General features: G+C 42.0%; 1 protein-coding gene across 6 annotated transcripts in view; it reads right to left on the reverse strand.

Annotated features, from left to right (window-relative positions):
• Nucleotides 1-9,106: 9,106 nt before the first annotated feature.
• Nucleotides 9,107-21,959, reverse strand: part of DROSHA (drosha ribonuclease III) — a 104,018-nt gene continuing 91,165 nt past the window's right edge. For all 6 annotated transcript variants that reach the window (XM_064479775.1, XM_064479770.1, XM_064479773.1 and 3 more), the window contains 6 exons: nucleotides 17,642-17,783; nucleotides 16,098-16,180; nucleotides 15,902-16,005; nucleotides 13,596-13,688; nucleotides 12,728-12,774; nucleotides 9,107-9,368 (listed from right to left, as the gene is read on the reverse strand). In XM_064479775.1, the coding sequence (XP_064335845.1) occupies nucleotides 9,238-9,368; nucleotides 12,728-12,774; nucleotides 13,596-13,688; nucleotides 15,902-16,005; nucleotides 16,098-16,180; nucleotides 17,642-17,783 (600 nt within the window). In that variant the 3' untranslated portion in view covers nucleotides 9,107-9,237. The remainder of the gene's footprint in view (nucleotides 9,369-12,727; nucleotides 12,775-13,595; nucleotides 13,689-15,901; nucleotides 16,006-16,097; nucleotides 16,181-17,641; nucleotides 17,784-21,959) is intronic.

The raw sequence follows: 21,959 nt of genomic DNA on the forward strand, positions 1-21,959 counted from the left end.
ATGGGAAGAAGAGGGCGTTTGAGTGCAGCCTCCTTTATAGTGACATGTTTCATTCTTCTTAAAACAGGGATTGGCAAACTCCAGCCAGTGGGCCAAATCCAGCCCACCACCTGCTATCTATACATTCCACAAGCCAAGAATGGCTTTTCCCATTTTAAATAATTGAAAAAAAAAGATCAAAATAGGAATAACATTGTGTGACATGTGAAAATTACATGGAATTCAAATTTCAGTGTCTAGAAAGCTTTGAATTATACCTATAAAATGTGCGAAAATTTGTTTCCTCTCATGTTCTATAAGTACCTACATAATATTCTCAACTTTGCCTGTCAGCCGGCAAAGCCTAAAAAATGTACTATGGCCCTTTACACAAAAAGTTTGCTGACCCCTGTCTTAAAGCATTCATTCTGCACTTGAACCCAAGGCACTCAGAGGTCCTCATCAATTTGAACACCGCCATGCCACCCAGGGGCTTAATTTGTGCTGAGACTCTAAGGGTAAGATGTTCTATGTACAGAGAAGGCTGGAGTTTGGGCCCTTTAGGACTCAGTCAGGATGGGAATGGCCCCAAACAGGAAATGTGACAGACAGAAGAGAGATGTAAAAAGTTAGCAGGGGAAGGAACCAGCTCCCCAGTCTCCTTGCTGACGTGATGTGACCCAGATATGAAGAGGCCAGGTGTGTGTCTCCCCACTGGATTCAACACCATTTATGCCTTTGTGGTCTTCCATTACTGAGCGATAGGTGTCTTGACCTCCCTCGGGCTTTTCTCCACGCCCCTCCCCATCCCCTGCCTGTCCCTCCTCTGCTCAGTGGCCCATCTTCCTCCCCAACCGCCTTCATTGCCCCCAGCCTCTGAGAATCAGTAGGCCCCATCGGTCTCTGCCCCTCTCGCCTTCCCTCTAAGCTTCTGGTTTCCCTCCAATTCTGGGCCAACCTCACATCCCCACACTCACCACTTAACTTTGCCTTGAGGTTTGCCAGCAAGTTCCCTCCCTGGGGGAGGAGGCAATGAATGACCTGTGAGCTTTCCAGGCCCACGGAGCACCAGGGGCTGTGGTGATGCTGAGAGCACCTCTGTCGGCGGTTTGGAAGTGTCGGCCAGTGGTGCTGTCTCTCTGGATTTTTACACATGGGAAGACAGAGACACAGCAGAGGAAAACAGAGCCAGGCCATGCCAGAGATGGAGATCAAAGCCAGAGGAATAGTTTCCCTGGTACCTGCCAAGAGCCAGCCATGGAGCTGAGTTCTGGAGAAACGGGAGAGGCAAACTCAGAAGCAGCTGTGACTGGGCCAGGCTGGACAGAAACAAAGCCGCGGTGGTTCCAGGGAACATCTGCACACCAAGGTTGTGGGGTCACTGTCAGGCTTTACCTCGTCTGCCATTTAGGTACGTGGTGCAGGGTTGCAACATCAATGAAGGTACTTCCTGAGCTCGGCTAAGAGGGAGGGACCTGGGAGAACTGAAGAAGTGGAGGGCAGTGGACAAATCGCCAGAGCCCCGTGCAGTTAATGACCTGGGGAAATGCCGAACAAGCCTGTGATTCAGGAGGCACGCGTCCCCAGGGCCCTGGGAGGACAGCCGAGCCCCCTGTGGGGCCAAGGACAGAACATCACTGAAGACTTTCCAACAAGCGCCCTTTCCTGGGAATACTCTATTGTGAGGAAATGAAAGCTTATTTCACCACCAACTCCTCTAAGCAGAAACGAAGTTTCAGTGAGTGAAATAACCCTGATTAGCACCGCACTCCAGAGCGGCCTTCGGGGTCTGATTTCACAGCCCCTCTGGACCTTCTCCTTGGACAGTTCTGCGCTCACAAGACAATCCCTTCTCTTTCTGTGCCTTTTTTCAGCTGCATCATTTTGTGAAACAATTTCTGAAAGACGAAACACAGTAAGCCCCCACACTTGTATTTCTCTTATCTGCAATGCCTCTTGAAATTTCCAACTAATCTTTAATGTGGTTAATTTCTCCCTACCCCTTAAGACTCGACCACTAAATCAAAAAAAAAAAAAAAAAAAAAAAAAAAAAGAGGGAGGGGTGGGGGGGTAAACAGACATCCCTTGTGTTACTCAGCAAGAGTGTGATTTGTAAGATTCTAAAAATCCTTCCAGCCCTGCTTATTTTGACAAAACTACTTAACACTTCAAGCAATGAACTACAGGGCATAAAAGTATAATCTGCAGAGAAAACCTTAATCCTCTGTAGTAACCTATTTGAAGCCCCTCAAACACAGTGCGGTGTGTAGGCCTAGAGAATTAAGGCAATTGTTTGATCTGAGAAGAAAGGCAATTAGGGCTCTCTCTTGATCTTTCTGGTTGAATTCTAGTCAGGGGCAGCCACGGTTCTCAACAGCTCCATTTGAGACCCCTATTATTCTAATAATAGAGGTGAGCATTAGAATTGCTACATTTAAGGGTCTTGCTGCCTTTTCATTATGAGTTGCTTTATCTGGGAGTTTCCAATTTTGATCAGCATACAAATGATTAGCTAGCTGGGTGTTTCGGTTTTTTGTTTTTAAACTTCCTTTAAAACTTTCTCTTTCACCGGACACATGCTGTAGCAGAAATGAAACTTTCAGAGGCAGTTATTTGGGTGATGGGACAGCTGTGTTCACTGACGGCTGGGTTATTGACAAGAGATCTGACGGGGGACTCTTCAAAGGGATGTCTGTGGGGCCACTGACAGTGCAAAGGAGAGATGGAAAATGTAGTTAGGGGTGTCATGAGAAAAAACTGGGGGCTCTTCCCTTATGTGCTTACGGCAGCTCCTGGATTTCTAAATAGGAGCAGCAGTCTAGTTGGAGGTGCCCATTGGAGCTGTGTTTAGATATATGATTATGTGGGACTGAATAAAGATCATTTGTCCATAGCAAGCAATACTGGAAAGGGAGCTGCTGGTGGAGATTACAGGGTCAGGTGACAGAAGCCTGTCCTAAGCCATCCACTGGCGGCGTCTCTGAGGACCAAGTCTTTCCCTGGGTATCTGTGGCTCTATCTCATCACCTAGGATGAAGCTCCTGGAGCTGCTCTTTGTCTGCTTGTCCATTTATGTGAACTCCCTGCCTCGGAGAGGAGTGAGAGGAACAGCTACGGGAAGACGAGAGAGGCCAAGCTCCCCTGCTTCCTGCTGGATCCCCCTGGGCTCATGCTGTCTGGCTCCAGCACAGGGTTCTCAGCCAAGTCCAAGTGCAGGAGGTCCAGAGAGGGTGCAGATACCGCCATGGTCATCCTCTTCACCTCAGCCTCAGAGTTCCTGCAGGAGGGCTGCCTGGAGGAAGCTGGAGTTCTGCTCTAGGGTAGTTGAGGCTTGTGGAAGCATGACAAGGAGGAGCCTGGTTATTCAGACAACAGTGATGGAGAGCCCACAAAGGGCCCACGGTTCAAAGGCAGATTAGTGATGGGTCAGCCCACCAGGAGCCTATGGTCTAGCAGGCAAAGATGGGTGAGTCAAGGGACAGTAACAATACAGCGTGACAAGTGATTCAGGAAAGACTCCAAGGATGTACACTTAACCTATGCCTAGGGTCCAAGGAAAGGCTCGCAAGAGAGAGTTCCTGAGCTGATGCCCAAAAGACAATGAGCAAGGAGGTGGCCTATTTCAGGCAGCGCTGTGAAGTCCTGGAGGGGAAAGTCGGAGGTGTTTACATATCAGCAGCTCGTTCTGTGAGACTGAAGTACCGGGGGGGGGGGGGGGGGGGGCAGCGGAAGAGGGTGATGTCTGGGCAGGAAGGAACTGAATGCCTGATAAGGAATTTGGGCTTTATCCTACAGATGAGGGGGATCCCAGGAAATATTTTAAACAGGAGAATAACTTGAAGAGATTAACCATTTAAAAAGAGAATGGGACTGTATCTGTTTTCTAAGGCTGCACAACAAATGACCACAAACTCAGTTGCTTAAAGCAACATCCCTTGCCTAGCCAAGCTGACACATAAAATTAATCATCACAACCATCTATTAAAGCATTTGAGAACTGGCACTGTTGAAATTATTTCAGAGATGGGTTGGGAGGGAGCCCTGAAATACACATGTGCCACAAAATTTGAAACTAAACCTAAAATCATGCCTTTCGAGCTAATACGGAGGATAAAGGAAAAAGTAAATGACACAAGAAAGCAAAGCATCACATCCAGAATGTGGGGAATTCAATGGACAACTGGCCAGGTTTCTTCAACTAGCCATGAAAAAAAGGGGGGGGGGTGTGGAGGAATGTTCCAGATTAAAAGCAATGTAAGGTGGGGAGGGTATAGCTCAGGTGGTAGAGCATAAGCTTAGCATGCACAAGGTCCTGGGTTCAATCCCCAGTACCTCCTCTAAAAATAAATGAATAAACCTAATTACCTCCCCCCACCCAGCAAAAATATAAATAAACAAAAAGCTTAAAAAAAAGTGATGTAAGAGATGTGAAACCAAAAGACAACATGTGGATCCTTTTTAAATCATTATTTGGACAAACCAGCTGTGCATTTGAATGTGGGCTGGTTACTAGAAGTTATTAAGAAGCTTTTGATAATTTTGTTAGGGGTCATGATAATGTTATGGTTGAAAAATAAGATATGTTTGACCTGAAAAAAGGTTTGTGGTCATGAGGAGTATTGAAAGGGAAAGTCACCAGCTAGGTGAACTGACATCATCTCTCAAAACCAAACTAAAGGTATACCTCCTCAGACCCATACCCTTCCTCCAGAAGGAATGAGTCTCTCCCTCTCTCTGATCCTCTGTATAGCACCTTATGTACGTAAGTGTCTGTGCTTCCTTTTTTAAATAGGGAGCTTCCTGAGAACAAGGATGTTGCTTTTAATCTTTCATGCCCAGGATTATAGTAGATGTTACAAATATTAATAAATCTTAGAATGAACGTTCTCCAAACCCCTAATTCATACATAAAAATTTATTTTATTTCATGGCAGTTATATTTTAACATTTCTTTTAATGTAAGAGTAGGGGTATTTCTAAACCATACATAAGAACGTCAAAATTAAATCAGGGACATGACAGTATTGGTTCAATAGAGCATTAGTAACAGGTTGATGATTTTTTTTTTTTTAAATCTGGCTGGGCTGGTAAATATTCAATTGAATGGATTGTTCACTGCCTGCCTCAGAAATATCTGTGTTAGAGGAGGTAACACTAGCGGCTATAAAGGATAAATCCCCAGCTCTCAGTGGCTAAACAAACAGGTATGTGCTTCTCATCCGAGTGAAGTCCAAGCAGGATTCTCTCATCATTGGAATGGGAGATGGGGAGTGGAGGGGCGTGGCAGGGGTGGGGCGGAGGCTCTGCTCCAGGCAGCCATTCATGCTGAGAGTGGTTTCGAGGTCACTTTCCCTAGATGTTGGCATCCAGCCAGCAAATGAGCATAAGGGGTTGGAGAAACGGCAACCGTGCTCTGGGCACCACAGCCTGGAAGCTCTTTACACTCAACAGGTGGGAACTAGCTCCTTGGCTTCACTTCAACACACAGGCTGGAACGTGGTCCCAGCTGAGCAGGCACTTCCTGACACTAAGTCCACAAGAACAAAAGTCTTTTGTGGCCAGTGAAGTATTTCTTCCACAGGTTGTTCTCTTAAACGTTCTGATGTTTACACAAAAGAAATGTTACAATGCCTAATTATGTTTTATTTCATCCTTTATGAAACAGAATAAGTAATGAGGGTCTAGTGAAGACTTGGGGGCTGGGAATGGGAACTTGTCTGCAAGGCTTTAGTAAGTATGTTGTCACTCCCAGTTCAGAATGCTGTCATGGAACCCACATAATTCAGAAAAGGGCCTCCTTCACTTTGTAGAAGGTAATCAAGGGGAAACTGTCACAAGAGCTTCACAAAGTTAAGGATGATGACAGAAATAATTCTGAAACCATCAAGTGGTTAAGAAAACACATCTAGAGTTGAAATAGTTCAGATGGAAGTTGAGTTCCCTCTCTGGTATAAATTTATATAATGTACGAAGCTTATGGTTTGAAAGCAATACATACTGGAATGGTTTCCTGTCTCCAACCCAGGAAAACAATGTCCTCCTTTGTAGGTGGACAAATACTATTGAAGTTTCTGAGTCCATTTCTAATCCGCCCTTGAGCTCAAGTATCTTTGTTGGGCTATATAACCATGTATCCAAACTGTCTTCTCAACATCTCCACAGAGACATCCCACAGGACCTAAATAAAGCTCAACACAGCCAACTCAACTCAACACCTAATTCTGCTTTTCTATAAATAGTTTGCATCTTGATTGTACAAAAATTAGCCTGGTGTTCTTTCACTTCATTTCTCCTACCTTGGCAATTCTCAATCAGGGGTGGTTTCGTCCCCAGGGGACGTTGGGCAATGTCTGAAGACATTTTTAAATTTCACAAGTAGGGGAAGGGATGCTACTGGCATCCAGCGGGAAGAGCCTAGAAATGTGGTTAATATCCTACCATGCACAGGACAGTCCCTCCTGCCCCCCAACAAAGAATTATTTGGCCCAAAACGTCAGTAGCACTGAGGCTGAGAGACCTCATCCTACTCCACGGCCTGTAGGTTCCCCTCCTATGCATCTTTCAAATCTGTTCTATCCCAGCATCTCCATCCTCAACGGCTCGTTTCAGGTCTTCAACACATCTCCCGTGGAATACGACAGGATCCTAACGCGTTTTCCTGCCACCCAATCCTGTTGCTCCCTTGGAAGGAAACGTCCTCCCGCATCTTGCAAGCTCCCTCTCTCAGCTTCAAGGTTCAGTGAACTCCTCAAGTAGTAACTCCTCCATGAAGCCGTGCCTGTCTGGCCTACTCCCCGCCTTCCCCTCCCAGCTCAGAGGCCTTTTGTCTGTAAATGCACCATCGCTTCATGTCTCCCTGACCAGAACCCAAGCGACTTGTGAGAAAGGATCTTAATATTCAGCCTCCGTGCATAGCACAGGACAGCTGAATTAATGCCTGATGTACACTCTCACTGTCGCTTCCCATGATCAGAACTGGACGGTGAAAAGACTGGGTTGGGTTGGGATGGAGGCAAAGTGGAAGCCATGGCTGAGCTGGTCTATGGGGCTAGTTACAGAATTTGGCCACTGGCCTCAACACTGCTCTGGAAGGGCCCTGGGGCTAACCTGCCCTGATGTGTGTTTGGCGTGTTCGCTGCAGGAGGTTCTCTGCTGTGTTATAGACTTAACCTTGACTTCAGGTTTCCAGAGACATTAATATGAAGAGAGGACCCGAAAAATGCCAGAATACTACAGAGAGGAAAAGTGTAGGTCCAATGAAGAGTCCTGAACAGCACGCTGGCTTTGAAGTTATTTTGATGCATATGCAAGACTAGGGAAAAGTGCTTGTTTAAAAAAAAGTTCAAAGATTTTCCTCTGCTTTTTGGCTTCCATTCTAACATTTTCAAGCCTACTGATGAATTCACTATTCTTCCCCTCCAGTCTTCCTCTGAGGGGGGAAGGGGCACCAGGGCAGCCTTTTCTCCCAGGCACCACCTTACATTTTTATGGTTAACAAGTTACCAAGCTCTAGAGAGGTCTTCTCTCTCACTCCTCTCTCTCTGTCCTGTGTGAGTGTGCGTGCATGCGTGTGTATGTGTGTACGTGACAGTATTGTCTATGACAGCAACAAATTGCTTACAACTTACACATCTTTCATTAATCAGTGAATTACAGTATAACCGTAACTGGCATACAAAATATGCATTAAGACATAGCCATCAATGTACATGTAAATGTGGATTCAACACCGAGATGACTTATTAGTTAATAAAAAAGAAAGGATATGGAAACCATAAGTAAGGTCTCCTACCGTGAAGGTGCACTTTGAGTGCACATGTGTACGTATTATACACACAGACGGTCTGACAATATAAAAATCTCTGGGTGATAGAATCATAGGTGATCTGTTTTGCTGCTTATGCTTTCTACTTTCTCCACAATATTTCCAAAGTAACATTTCTTTCTTCCTCCTGCTAATAAAAGTAACACACTCTCCAAATTTTCAACAATGCATACGTAACATGTAATAGTGACATAAATAAGAAGCCCTGAATGACTCACTCTCCTCCTTTCCATCTTAACTCAGACCCTCATGGGGAGCTTCCTCAACCACCGGACTGAAAATTCCACCCATCTCACCTCCTGCTTTACTCTGGCCGACATCTACATCACCTTGTGACGCACTTCCTGTCACGGCGTGTATTCCTCCACCAGCGCACGAGCTCCCGGGGGCAGGGAATTTTATTTTGTCACGGCTATAGCCCCAGATCCTAGAACAATGCCTGACACATAGTAGGCGGCACTCACTAGATATCTGTAAAGGTAATGAATGAAAATACATTTGTTTTAAAAAAAGAAGTTTTGTCTGTAATAAGAAACCAGTGATGATTGGTTTAAAACAACATTAAAAATGTGACGTCTTTCAATGCAATGTTAGCCCTCGATTGCAGGGACCACTTTGAGATGAAATAAGCCATGAACCCTCCTCTTCTGCTCCCCACCCACTCCCAAACCCAACACACACATAAAATCTGATACAATCTCAGAAAGTTTTGAGACTTTCCTGAAGTCTGTCTATAAACTTCTAAAAGGGGCCACTGACCCGAGGGTGAGAGCATCTGACTTAAAGTGTCATCTGGCTTGGAATCATGATTTCTCCTCTTTTCTAGTAAGTCAAGGAATATATGTGACTCGAATATCAGCCTCCCCGCCCCACCGATTAGCCAGCTAAACGTTAAAGGGGTCCCACCTACAAAGGACTCACTGGTTAGCGAGGGTAAACATGATATTTGCAGATGAGAACATGATAAACACCCAGATGAAAGCTGAAAAATTGAGTTAATAATCCAGAGATTTCACACAGTGTAGATGTGAATAGTGTGGAGCCCAAGTATCTAGTAAAGTAAAATTTTCACTTGTCAGCTGAACGTCTGGAGTCACATCTCAGAAAGATAGGGGGGAAAAAAACAACCTATTCCACATAGAATATACTTTTTGAATTTTATTGTTTAAAGAAAAAAATAATAGGGAATATGCACATTCACCCAAGTGAAGTTTTCCAGTAAATAGAAGAGAAATAAAATACTTTGTAATAAAGCCCATCCAGCTAAAAAAACCAAGTAGGAGATCAGTAAAACAACAAGAGTGATTTGACTTTGTGTTTTATTTCAATGGGCACACTTCATTCATTGTCTCCGGGAAAACTAGGCTAGGTCTCAATGGGCAACAGTCACAGTTATTAACCAAGTAAATACGCCACCACTTCCGTGCCCTCCTTCATTTCTTTATGTCTTCAGTCTCATCTGGCTCTTTCTCCTGATGCTCTCTTTCCCACCTCATTTCTTTTAACTCTTGTCTGTATTTCCGTTCAATGAACCGCTTCTGATGGGCCATCTGGGGAAAGTTATCTGACACGAGGAGATATATTTTACACTTAATAAAGGAGAGTCACTTGTGCAAAGAATGATGCAAACTAAACATACACACATACAAACAAACATGTATTCATATGAAACCCACACAGCTGTATTTTGTAAGGCGAGAGGAAGAAAGAATTGTTTGCTTTCTTTTCTGACTCTTTCATCATTCAGGAACACAGTGGAAATCTGGATCAGCTCCCAATTCTAGATTCCAGTACCTCATGTGAACTTGAGCATAAAAGGCACCAAAACATACAGAAATGTCACAACACAGACGTGTGGTTTCGGAACGTTTCCAGCTAGGTGTGTTAACACAGCTCTCCTAGCAACAAGTCATTTTCGGGGAGAGATTAGAGGCGATAGCAAAATGGAGTTGTATATTTTTATAAAGCTCAAACCAAAAACTTCGAACAAATAATGATATTATCACACCATTATTTACCAACAATTAGAGTTTCTGAAAGGAGTAAAAAAAGATCAGATGGACAAAAGGAGGCCACATCCTAAGTCGTTATTTCTGATAATTCAATTTGCATTGTTTACCATGAAAAGCCCAAAGCTGTATCGGCAAAAGCAACTCAAGTAGAGCACTTTTATTTGGTGAAATGAAACATGTCACTCAATAGCATAGGTTAAGCAATTTTTTGATATTTGACCCAGTGCAAGAGTGTTGACACAGTGAAAATCTTGATTAAGATGTAAACACTTTACAATTCAGTTGTTACCTGTGGTATATGATGAGCATAGTAACAGAGTAAGAAGTCAAAGGTAGAACGAGAAAAAAAGTCATTTCACACACTCAGTCAACAAACATACTCCAATAACAAACATTACAGGGATGCATGCATGAACGAGAGCCACACAAGTTAACAGGTAACACAAAGGAAAATGATGCCATTCCCTGAACTGGTTAAGGGTCTGTTAAACACAAAAGGTACTACTTCATATTTAAAAATAGGAAGAATCAGAGAGCATGGCTTGTTTCGGGGAGAATAAGCTTGTTTTTTGTGAAGGTTGAAGCGTAATAACAGTGGATACAAATACATAGCATATTCCTAAGAAGCCCCCTCCGCCTTTTACACGGTGTCCCATCTTCACTGCAGGGTGGGTAGGGACAGGAATAGCGGGGTAGGAAAAGGATCTGAAAGGCGGGCAGCGAATCAGTAAAGACCGTGTATATCTACGAGTCAGTGGCTGACTTTAAACAAAATAGGAATATAATAACATCTGTAGTTTAGAGATAAAACAAATAAAATCCTATTTTCTAAATGATATTAAATTGATTCCTTATGTATTATACAAAACACAGTTTTCAAGTATTAACAGTATTTTTAAAAAATCAAACAAATCCAAAAAAAGTGAGTTGTACAAGTTTCTACAAAATGAACCCTATTTCCTCAGTAAATTCTATTGTAAAATTTAATTTGCATTTTTAAAAAATCCCATTACTCAGATTTAACTATAGATAAACTTTTGGAATATATCCTTATAATAAGCCCTTTTCCTATGAAGTAAATTATACCTCACACACATACACACACACAATGAAAATGTGTACACATATTACACAGACACACGAACACTTAAAACTGTTCCCCCCCACACCCTTACACTGGGAGGTATAGTACAGGCACATTTTGATGGGTACTTTTTTTCATTTATTTTTATAGTATAAACATTTTCCCATATCATTAGTCTTCAAAAATATTTTGATGGCTGCAAAATATTACAACACTTAGACAAAATGTGGGTTGGTAAACCATTGCCCACAGGCCAAATACAGCCCTCCACCCATTTTGGTAAATAAGGCTTTACTGGAACACAGATGCCGGCCGTTTGCCATACTTCCGAGCCTAAGGGCTACAGTGGTGGAGCTGTGACAGAGTATTTATTATCTGGTCCGTTACAGGAAATGTTAGTCAACCTCTGGGAAAACTTATTTAAACAGTTCCCTACTTATAAAGATGTAGTTTGACTGACTGATTTTTTTTTTGGCTATTATAAATGAAGTTGTCATGATTATCATGGTTTGTGAACTTTAATTCATAGCTCCAGGTATATTCTTAGGTTTGACTCCTGGATCAAAAGGTATGAATGTCTTCAAGGACCTGACACATACAATCAAACTGCTTTCCAGCAGTTTAAACATTTCACCCCCAGCAGTACGTATGGTGTGTGGAGGCCAGTCTTCGAACAGGCCACCTCTCCAGTACCACTGTATGGCTGAAAGCAAACAAGCAAGAAACTCCCAAGATCACCGTTAACAATCTTACAGGCGGAAAATGGAGTCTCACTTATTTCAATATGTGACTATACGTATATATATGTAATGGATTCAAAAAAACTGCTCAACTGAGTCAGCAAAACTCTCATCAGAGAGGATTCCAAGGATACGGGGCCCTGGCGACACTAGCTTCTGTCCCCATGACCGCACCCCCAAGCTACTGTCTGCAGATTTTCACTTGGCTCCCAGCTCTCCTGCCTTTCCAGGAATCTTCCAGGCTGAAAGCCTGGGCCGCCTTGTTTTCAGCTCCCCGCACCTCGCTCTTCCATGCGCGGAGCTGGTACTTGAGGTATGATGGAACCGCACTGTCACGCTGCCCACAGGTTCTGCTGGGCAGCGCCGTGTACCTCAGAAGAAAACTTCCCTGCACTTAAGCCTGCAATTTACAAAGACTCGGCAGCTCCCTACAGGGTCAATTATCTAACTGATTTCCTCCAACCCTGCCATCCCACTCTCGGGAATCCAGCCCCTGGGACGAAGAGCACCGACACAGGGACTCGCGTTGTCGACAGTGATAAAAAGACAGAAATAGCGTCCATCAAAAGTTTAAGAGCTGAATAAAACATAACACATCCACAGCATGAAATACTATGTAGCCCCTGAGAAAGAGTGAACTGGAACCACTGCAACCTGCAGGGCTGCCCATGAAGCATTACTGAGCAAGAAAGGGAAAAAGCAGAAATATGTAAATATCCCATTTTAATAAAACAATGGCCAAAAACTAAAAAGAAAAAACTGCATGGGCTTAAGATTTCAGAAGTATAGAGAACTATACAGAATGACATACACCAAGTCACTCATGTGCGCTACCTGGGCTGAGAGTGGGACTCTATGCAAAAAAGGCAAATGAAAATCAGAAAGCATTTTGGAAGACTTTTTTTAAAAAGCAGAAGCCCATTTTATATATATCTTACATTCTACTATACTCTGTGTGAAGAATAATTATGAAGAAAAGAAGATCACATTTCATCAGTATTTACCATTTTTCTACTTCTCCATTTTCTTCCCATAAAACACTCATTACATTATGAACATATAATTATAGAAAAAGAGATAGGCTTACATTTTTCAAGTGCATCCATTGCCGCTCCCATTTCTGCTTGCTGAATACTATTAAATAAAATAAAGACGAGGTACACTTCAATTTAAAAACTTTTTTTCAGAAACACAAAGTATGGCTCTAAATTATTCAGGCTGATTTTCATGTTTGGTGCATAAAATTTTATCTGATTACTTCTACTGTCACCTACTGAATTGCACAGATTAGGCATACACACAGGGGCCTGCAGAAATGTCATTTATTTGCACAAAGCCTGTTTAAGGTATTCGTTCCACACCTTCACCACTGCAATAAAATGCATTCCATTTATTATAGGTCTGAAGTATTTCTTACTTAAATTTGAACATCCTCAGTGTAAAGTTTAAGAGGCAGAGAGTGAAAAAACATATGTACAGATAGACTTCAAATCACCTCTCAGTTTAAGATAGAAATTGGAAGGTTCAAAGAAAGGTGATGACATACATAGTTCTTTTTACCTGAAGATGTGAGTGTTTCCACAAAGCTCAAGTGAGCAGGAATACGAGCTCAAATATCTAATGGCTGTGTCACCCACGACATGTTTTATACAGTGCTTGCAGCAACGCTGGGTCCTCTGTTGAGTAACTCAAACTGGACAGACCACACCTATGCACCAAGTAATGTGGTTTTCTCAGGCAGCCAACGCCCTTCAGGCAATGGCATTCCCACCATTCAAGGCCAGGTCCCAAGTCTGGGGCTGGGCTTGGTGGGGACATTAATTCTTGGGCTTCGCTTTGCTGTTACCCTCCAACACTCTACACCCTAAGGTCAAAAAGACAGACTTCAGGGTTTGGGAATAGCACACAGGGACTTCTCAGACACACAGGATGTCCATTTGAAGAAATGACCATACCTTGGTCCTTTCCCACAGCCGATTCGTTCTCCCTTGAAGTAGACAGCCACGGTGTAGGTTCTCGCATGGGATGGTCCCACTGTCTGCAGGGTCCTGAAAGGAAAAGGAAAGAACATGAATTATGTAAAGTGTTATTTCACCGTTACTGCTAATACATACACCCAAGAAAAATCACATAACTCACTGCTTGGAGAGATGAAGGTAAAAATAACAAGAAAATTAAATCATACGCTTTTGACTTGGTAACCTGACAAATACAGAGTTTTGAAGTAAGAAATTTAAAAAATTCTACAGTGGCTTTATATATATATATATGTATATATATATACATAAATAATTTTCCCCCAGAGCATTGTAAACAATATCTTAAGGCTAACAGTGAAGTGTGAAATAGTTTTAAACAATTTCAAAGTGTTGTTTCAAGTATCATATGAAAGTAATCAATTTTTTAAAATCAGTGAAAAGTTAGCCATTTCAGTCTGTTCATTGTTTTTCAGTGCTAATCACAGCTAGAAAGAATACATATTTGGGTAATACGCCTCAAGCCACATCTGAATGGCTTCACATTCTTTATGGTTTCTTTCTAACATCTTGTATCTTATCTAAAAGATCAGAAAATATATTTAATTTGTGAAACAGCAGAGACCGTTTCAACGGTATGCTATAATGCCGAGTACACAACACAACTGCCAAAAAAACAAAACTCCAGGTACTGTGGATTTTAATGACAAGGTGCAGATTTCAAATGCAGTAAAACTGATAATAACTTCATGGAAAAGGGAAATTAAAAGCAGCCAACAAAGATAATGGAATGAACACTGTAATCTTGAAAAAACTATGTAAAACCACCCCATCATCTTGATAAAAAAGAACAAGCTCACCGTGTACTTTCATTTGGGGGATTTATGAGAAGGGAGCGGAGTCATTTCCTCTGTGTTTATGCTCATTGGGATGAAAGCACACGGACGGCTTCTTAATGGTAGCACTTATTACAGTCATCAGGCCCGCACCAGAAGTTTGTCATCCTCATTTTATTTATTGAACTTTAATTAATACTTTGATGAGGAAATACTCTGAGCCTTTCATGTAGTAGTTTGGATATTCATTATGCTTATTAGGCACATATTAAAGTGCTATTTCTAGACATTTGGGTTTTTTTCCCAATAAATAAAGGAAACATTGTTCAGCAGTGACAGCTTCTTGGGACAATTTATAGTGGCCTGCTGTGGGGTGACTCAACCTTCTCTTGGCCTCAGTTTTTCTTTTAGTGAAAAAGCCTACAACGTGTTGTGACTACTAAATTAAAAAAAAAAGTGATTTAAAATTCTCAGCTGCCACTCTGGTGCTTTCCCTTGAGTACCGTGGAGTTTGAGAAAGTCCACAAGAGGGGGGCTTTTATTCCACATGAAACACTCACACAAATGTGTGTGCTTGCAATCACGTGTGTGCAGAGACAAGGGGGAAGCTGGTACTGAAACTAGATACTTAAACATTCTTGAAAACACGTATCTAGACCACACCTTGAGAGGCAACCCACCTATTTTGATAATCCTTCCCTTTTGTAATTCCTCTTTGAAACCCCCTTCTGAAACCAGCTTATGAGTGTCAAGATAATTCTATTGTCTAATAACTCTACTTCAGAGTCAAACCCCTGTTTTCATCAAATCTGGTGTAATGTGTGGTGATCTGCATTTCTTCTGAGACTTTTGCCCACCCCTCAAAGGATAAAGATTTGTCACTAAAGATATGCAAAAGTACATGGCAGCTTTTAGCATATATTCTTAAAAGAAAAGTTCCAAATAACAAATAACACAGCAGCGGTGAAGAGCTGCCCTGCTTCTTGTGGTGAGTGCCTAGCAGGTGACAGACACTGAGGCCAAAAGGATCCAAAGGAGTGGAGGGAGATACCCAAATATCGTTACAAGTAAGCACACAGCATCTAACCTAGATGTGTGGGCCAGGAGGGGTTACAAAATATAAGAAGACAAAAATAAAAATGTATTTAAAAACAATTTAACCTAAATTTTTCCTAAATTGATCTCCTCATCTTAGCGTCTTTCTCCCAGGGAGCAGTTCACCAAGCATTTTAGAGATGGGAGAAAGCACATAATCAAACGTGACCCACTTACTTAGAGCTAAAAGACTGAGAGGCCCAAAGAGTTTCAGCGTTGGATGCAGTCCGAGTTGAGAAATCTCCATCCAGGACCCTTGTCACCACTTCCCCAGAGTGATTAGTTTTTCTTCCAGGTACATGGAGCATAACTAAGTTTACTGGGTCCGAAGGCCAGTGGGCAGCATATACTTACTTGTACAGAGGAATGTCTGGCTCTTTCCCTTCTGTCCTAAGTGTCAAGCAGCACTGCTGAAGCTGAGATTTGGGGTCATTCCAATCCTGATTCAAAATGAACTCCTGTAGCAAGTCCCCCAAAAAGTATTTAGTAACAGGTTCTAGAATCACCAAGCATAAAACATGCAACCGATCTAAATTTTATATGAGCTTACTTTTAATCGCGGAAAGAAACAAACATTCATGAAAGTATGAACATATTCCAAATCCTTATCAATGTACAGCGCTGCAATAAATGCTGAAAAAGAGAATATTTCAAAATAAACCACAATGCATTGCTACTCTCTAGAAAGAGTACAAGACCTAGGCTTTTAAGAAACATTTTAATAAGGTTTTCAACTTCCAAACTTTCTTTATTTTTTAGCTTTACCATTTCATCTTTCTTCAAACAAGAACTACTCTTTATCACCAATATCAGAAGCAGCAATATAGATGTGTGATTAAGATGCAAAAAAACACAGAGTATAAAGACCAAATTACGTTTGGCTAAGGGCTAAATGAATAACTAGTTAAAATGATACACAACATGCTGTTGTATAGCAGGGAAAGAATGATATCTAGGAACACAACCATGTTAACATCAAACAAATCAAAATAAAACTTGAAGATCAGATATGACACCAGAATAGGCATATCCTCGAGGCCTGCTATTCCTAACACCGATCTTGAGGAGATCACACATTTACAAGGGTCTGTGTTACATTCTGCAAACAGAAATGGGACAATTTACAGATTCAATCTGCTCCAAAAGAGAAAAACTTAATACCGGGCTTAATGACAGTATAACAAAATATCCAAATTTACATTGATAAATGGTGGCCCCAAAGACAACCTCATTAAAAGGCACCTTAACCAAGTAAACAAATGGTGAGTTTTTAAAAGAAGGAATAAAAATAGCTATTGTTGAGATAAAAAAAAGACTGGTGACTCAACTTAATTTTTTTGTAATTTTAATCTTAAGTTACTTTTCTTTAATTGAATAAGTTCTTTTCAGTCCCTTAGTCAGGTTGCTTTTGCACTGTGAAAATCATCTGGTTTTGCATGGTAGACTTTAATATGTGTATAGAATTCCAATTGTCAAAAATACCATAATATAAAAAAAAAAAGTTCCAAGGCCCAGAGAATGATGCACTTATTTTAAAGTCATATCAGAAACAACAGAACTGTGCGTATAATCCTTTAGTTAGCTGTAACAGGATTACTTATAATGCTACCACACCAGATCAGAAACTGTACAAGATGACAACATTGTCCATAGAGCTTTGAGCTCATTCAAAACAACAGATAATAGTTTTAGCGTTTAATGAATAAATTTCCCTTCTTTCTTTATGTCCCTATCTAAAGGCTGCTGGGTGGCAAAAACAGCTGTGATTCACCATTACCAATCTTCACATTCTGTTACTGTTTCACACAAAAAGACATGATGGCTGAGCACTAGGATGGAGGGGGCAGCAGTGTGGGGGGAGGGGAAGGGTACCACTGAATACAGATTGAACATAAATTCGTTATTCATGTCTCTTAATTCCAAATAATTCTCCTTCAAACAAGTTTTGGAGAAATGCAAAAAGAAAAATTAAAATATAAAAGAGGTTTCTTTAGTCAAACATAACAATAATGAGAAGCAGCATAAATGTTGGTCCATTTGATTTAAACTTTGAACCTGCAGGTTAAGAAAAAAGCTTTATTTTATAGGACTCACATTCCAAAAGGTCTGCCAAGGTCTTGGTCCTAAGGGCCACAGGCCTTTTGGTCTTGTCGTTGGTGATGGCGTATTCCTGCATGCCCAGTTCTTCTGCTACCTTGGCTTGAGTTCTGTTATTCACCAAAGAGCTTCGCAGCAACTGGACAAAAGGAATTGAGGTATATTTAGAAACCGTATCACTTTTAGTCCCTCTTGTGCTCCTATGCTGGGACCAACCAGCCCAGACCATCTCACCGACAGGGACACCTAGGCAAGTAATCACTACCCCCAGGAGGCAGTGACAAATTCCACATGCTTCTAATTTCTTCTTAATAACTTACTCTGTTCCTGGATTTTACCTAACAGACATTTAAATAGTTCATTTAGTTGTTTAGTAGCAGTGAGCAGTGTCAGGGGAGATGCTGTATCATATTAAAGGTCACAGCTTCCATTAAGTTTAATGCTACTAAATGAAGGAGCATTAAAATTTTGAAAATCAACTTACTGAAGTATAATTTACATGCAATAAAATGCACCCATTTTCAGTATAGTTAGATGAGTTCTGATAAGCGTCTATATTTCCATCACCCCCAGCAAGTTCCCTGGCCCTTTTGCGATCAATCAATCCAATCCATCAACCACCAGGCAAACTCCACCTGCTTTCAGTCACTGTACATTAGTTTTAAAGGAGCATTTTTAAAAAGTCTAAAATAAGCTTCAAGTTTTATGGCACTAATGCTAATTTCAATAGTATAGGATTTGGGGAAATACGTGTATTATTTAGAATATTTAAATTATGTATTTACAGTGTTAATTTTATTCTTTTAAAGCTTTAAACTACATATCCTGACTCACAGTTTTTCAACCTGAGATCCTTTATTTTGAATCAAATTAAAATATAACATTCATGTTTCAACTTCAGGAATTCCAAACAAAAATTTCTACTAGGAATTTCAGTCAGCTGAGAGGCCTCCAAGGACTATTGAAGTAGTAACATTAAACAGTGCATGAAAATTGTACAACCAGTCCATTGTAGAGGTGCCCATGAAGCAAGCATGGTTGAGGAATTTAACACTCACTACTCATTCACTGGGGGAAAGTGGGGGAGGGAGGCCGGGAAAAGCGGGGGGATACAAAGATGAGAGCTCACCAAACAGAAGCTGAAAGTAATTACCCCCGATCTCCGAGATGTGAGGGAATAATGCACCTAAAACTAGACCTTTTTCTTATAACAGGTATAACAAACTCGTGGTCTACTATAAGAATTCCTTCCTGCAAAGGAACATCCCTGACACCAGGGCCGAGGAGCAGGAAGCAGCTGCTGGTATCATACCCCCTGCCATTCCCCATCTCACTTTGTTTATTAGATGCGAGTTTTATACTCTGTGCCTCCATAGTGTCAACTGAGCTTATAAAAATCAAGATTTATTCTCCACGCCTGAGATTGCATCCTTGACGATAGATAAATAAGAAACAATATGTTCTTAATTTGTCTGACAATGATTCATGAAGCAGAAATACAACTTGATCTTCATAAGCCATGCTTGCTGTCGAGTTACAGGCTATTACTCTTTGCTTGTCTCTGCTCCTTTCCTCCTCCGATTTCCCCCAACTCTATTTTTTCTTCAATATAGTAAGTGTTTCATTAAAATTAATATCCACAGAGAAGCTCAAAAGTAAAAAGGCCTGGAATAGAACATTAAAAGAAGACACAACCAATAGGGAGCCCACCAGCCTAATATCCTGTAATTACACAACAACTGAGATGGAAGGGAGGTATCTGTTTTAGTTTGGATTTCTAATGGGAGAGGTTCTCAAAGTAGAGGCCGTGGGGGAATAGGGGGGCTATTTTGAGAATATGACTATGCTGAACAAGGGGGGTTCTCTCTCAGTATACGACTTTGGTGCAAGGAGAAAATTCTTATTCGGGCTGCACATATAGAGATCTTATGCTCCAGAATCAACAAGCCTGATGCTCACAGGAGCACACACAACCCATGACACGTCACTGTCGTGGGGCCCCAGCATCAGGGCTCCTCATTCAGTCCTGTGCAGTACTCCTATCTGAGGGGAAGGAGGAAGCAGTGAGGATGGAAACAGAAGCACTTCTAGTTTTATTTAAGATATGCCTTGATGGGTCTTAAAGCACCCACAGGGTGGCCAGCAGAAAGGGAGATCTTTCAGTTCTTGCCAAAACTCAGAGACTGAACCCAAAGTCAGCAGGGGAGAAGGAAGTTATAAGTCATCCGTATTTTTAGAGTCAGTTTAAATTTAGAAGACAAGCTGAAAAAAGGTAAGACTTTGCTCTTTACCTAAACAAGAGAGTCTGAAAGGCAGTTCTTTAAATGACAGCCTCTATCCTTGGCCTTTGCTGAACTCTCCTTCAGAATGAATCACGCTGTTTGCCAACGAGTGAGCTGAAGGAGGGATCACAAGGCAGAAAACCACCTAAATGATGGCAGTTCCGTGCAACAGCTATGGAGGCGGATGCCCGGCGGGCCCTGTGCTGCGGGCTGAAGATCCCAAGATGACTGGCATCTCGTGGCTGCCCTGCAAGAGCTTCTAATTTCTGAGAAAGCCATGCACAAAGTGGTCACCACAATGCACCGAGGCGGCTGCAGTGACAGCAGGGGCCACGCGGTGCTCCTCTCCAACTCAGCCTTCCGAAAAGGCCTCCCGGAGGACCTGACCCCTGAGTAAAAACACTTCAGGGGCTTGTTGACCTGGCTGTTATATCAGAATCATAAGGTACTTCTGACATACTGGTGCTCAGGCCTCTTCTAAGAACCAGGGAATTAGAATTTCTGGGGATGTAACTTGGATGTGCACATTTTTAAAAAATTCATGTAGTTGGATTCTGATGAATGGAGAGTCAGAATTGAAAAAGAATGAATCTGCCAGTGGGAGAAGACTGGGTGCTATGGTCCGAAAGTTTGTTGTTGTCCCAAAATTCACGTGTTGAAATCCTAACCCTCGAAGATGATGACAGTATTAGGAGGTGGGGACCTCTGCCATGGAGACCTCTAGCCCCTTCCACCCTGTGAGGGTACAGGGCAAAGTCTGAGACTCAGAAGAGCCCTCACCTGACTGCTGGCACTCTGATCTCGGACTCCCAGCCTCCAGAACTGTAAGCAATATAGTTCATAAGCCACCCGGTTCAGGGTAACCTTGCTTTAGCCGCCTGAACAGGCGAAGACAATACGAGAGGGTTTTCCAGGAGGAGGAAACAGCTCTGTCAAAAGCACGGGACCATGACACAGCAAGGCGATCACTGGCTGGAACTGGAGGGAAACCTGAGCTTAGTGGGGAAGAGCGGATACAGGGGAGGCTGGCCAGCCTCTGCATACAGAGTCTCGAAGGGGAAGTAAAGAAGCCAGTACTTTTCTACTAGGGAAGAGGGATCCTAAAAGGTGTCAAATGGGGAAAAGTGGCACGGTGGTTTTTTGATTTTAGAAGGATCATTTTGGTGGATGGATCTGAAAGGGCTAAGACATGAGGTTGGAAAGCCTGCTGATGTTGATGCACTGCTATTTTACATAGAGGAATTTTTCTTTTCAGTAGAAATCAAGAAAATGAACATTAAGCACCCAACAGAGCATGAAATGATTATTAGACTGTTTTGCAAACAATGCCTTGAGTCAGACGCACTAGTGAAAAGCAAAAGATTTGGCGCCACGCCGACTGGGTTCAAACTACAGCCCTACCACTTCTTGACTGAGTGACTCTACACAGGTCACTAAATCTCCTTGAGGCTCAGTTTCCTCATCCATTAAATGGAGAAAGCAGTACCCACCGCACAGGGATGAAATGAGAATTAAAGTGAATGAGTACACAATCCACATACAGTGACTGGCACTTGATAAACACACGGGAAATGTGAGCTGCTGTTGCTACTGGCATCATTATCATCAGGCAAGACATGCTTGCTCTTCAGTTACATGGAAAGGGTTACAGAAAGTTCTTGGAAGTCCTCTGGATTTGTTTTCAGTGCAAATATTCTGGATACCTGTCTACTGTCTTCAGAGCTCTCCATTTTACTAAGTGCTAACCTGTACTTAACAACTTTTTTAACACCCCCTCCCCTCAGTCCCCCGCAAAAGAAAGATAAAATTTAACTTGAAATCACCAGAAAAAGTGAGGCAAGCTGTAGTGAGGGCTCTCTGTAAAGTTAAGGAAAAGCCTGCTGAGTTCCTGAAGCAATGGTGAGGCCCAATAAGAACATCACAAATCACAAACTGTGATTCTGAGAATCCAGGATGTTTTCTATGATCTCAACATGGCAGTCTTTCAGAATTAATTTAAACTTAAAATTTAATAAGAAAAAGGTTTACTGGTT

This window comes from Camelus dromedarius, chromosome 3 (assembly GCF_036321535.1).
Source record: "Camelus dromedarius isolate mCamDro1 chromosome 3, mCamDro1.pat, whole genome shotgun sequence".
Lineage (NCBI taxonomy): Eukaryota > Metazoa > Chordata > Mammalia > Artiodactyla > Camelidae > Camelus > Camelus dromedarius.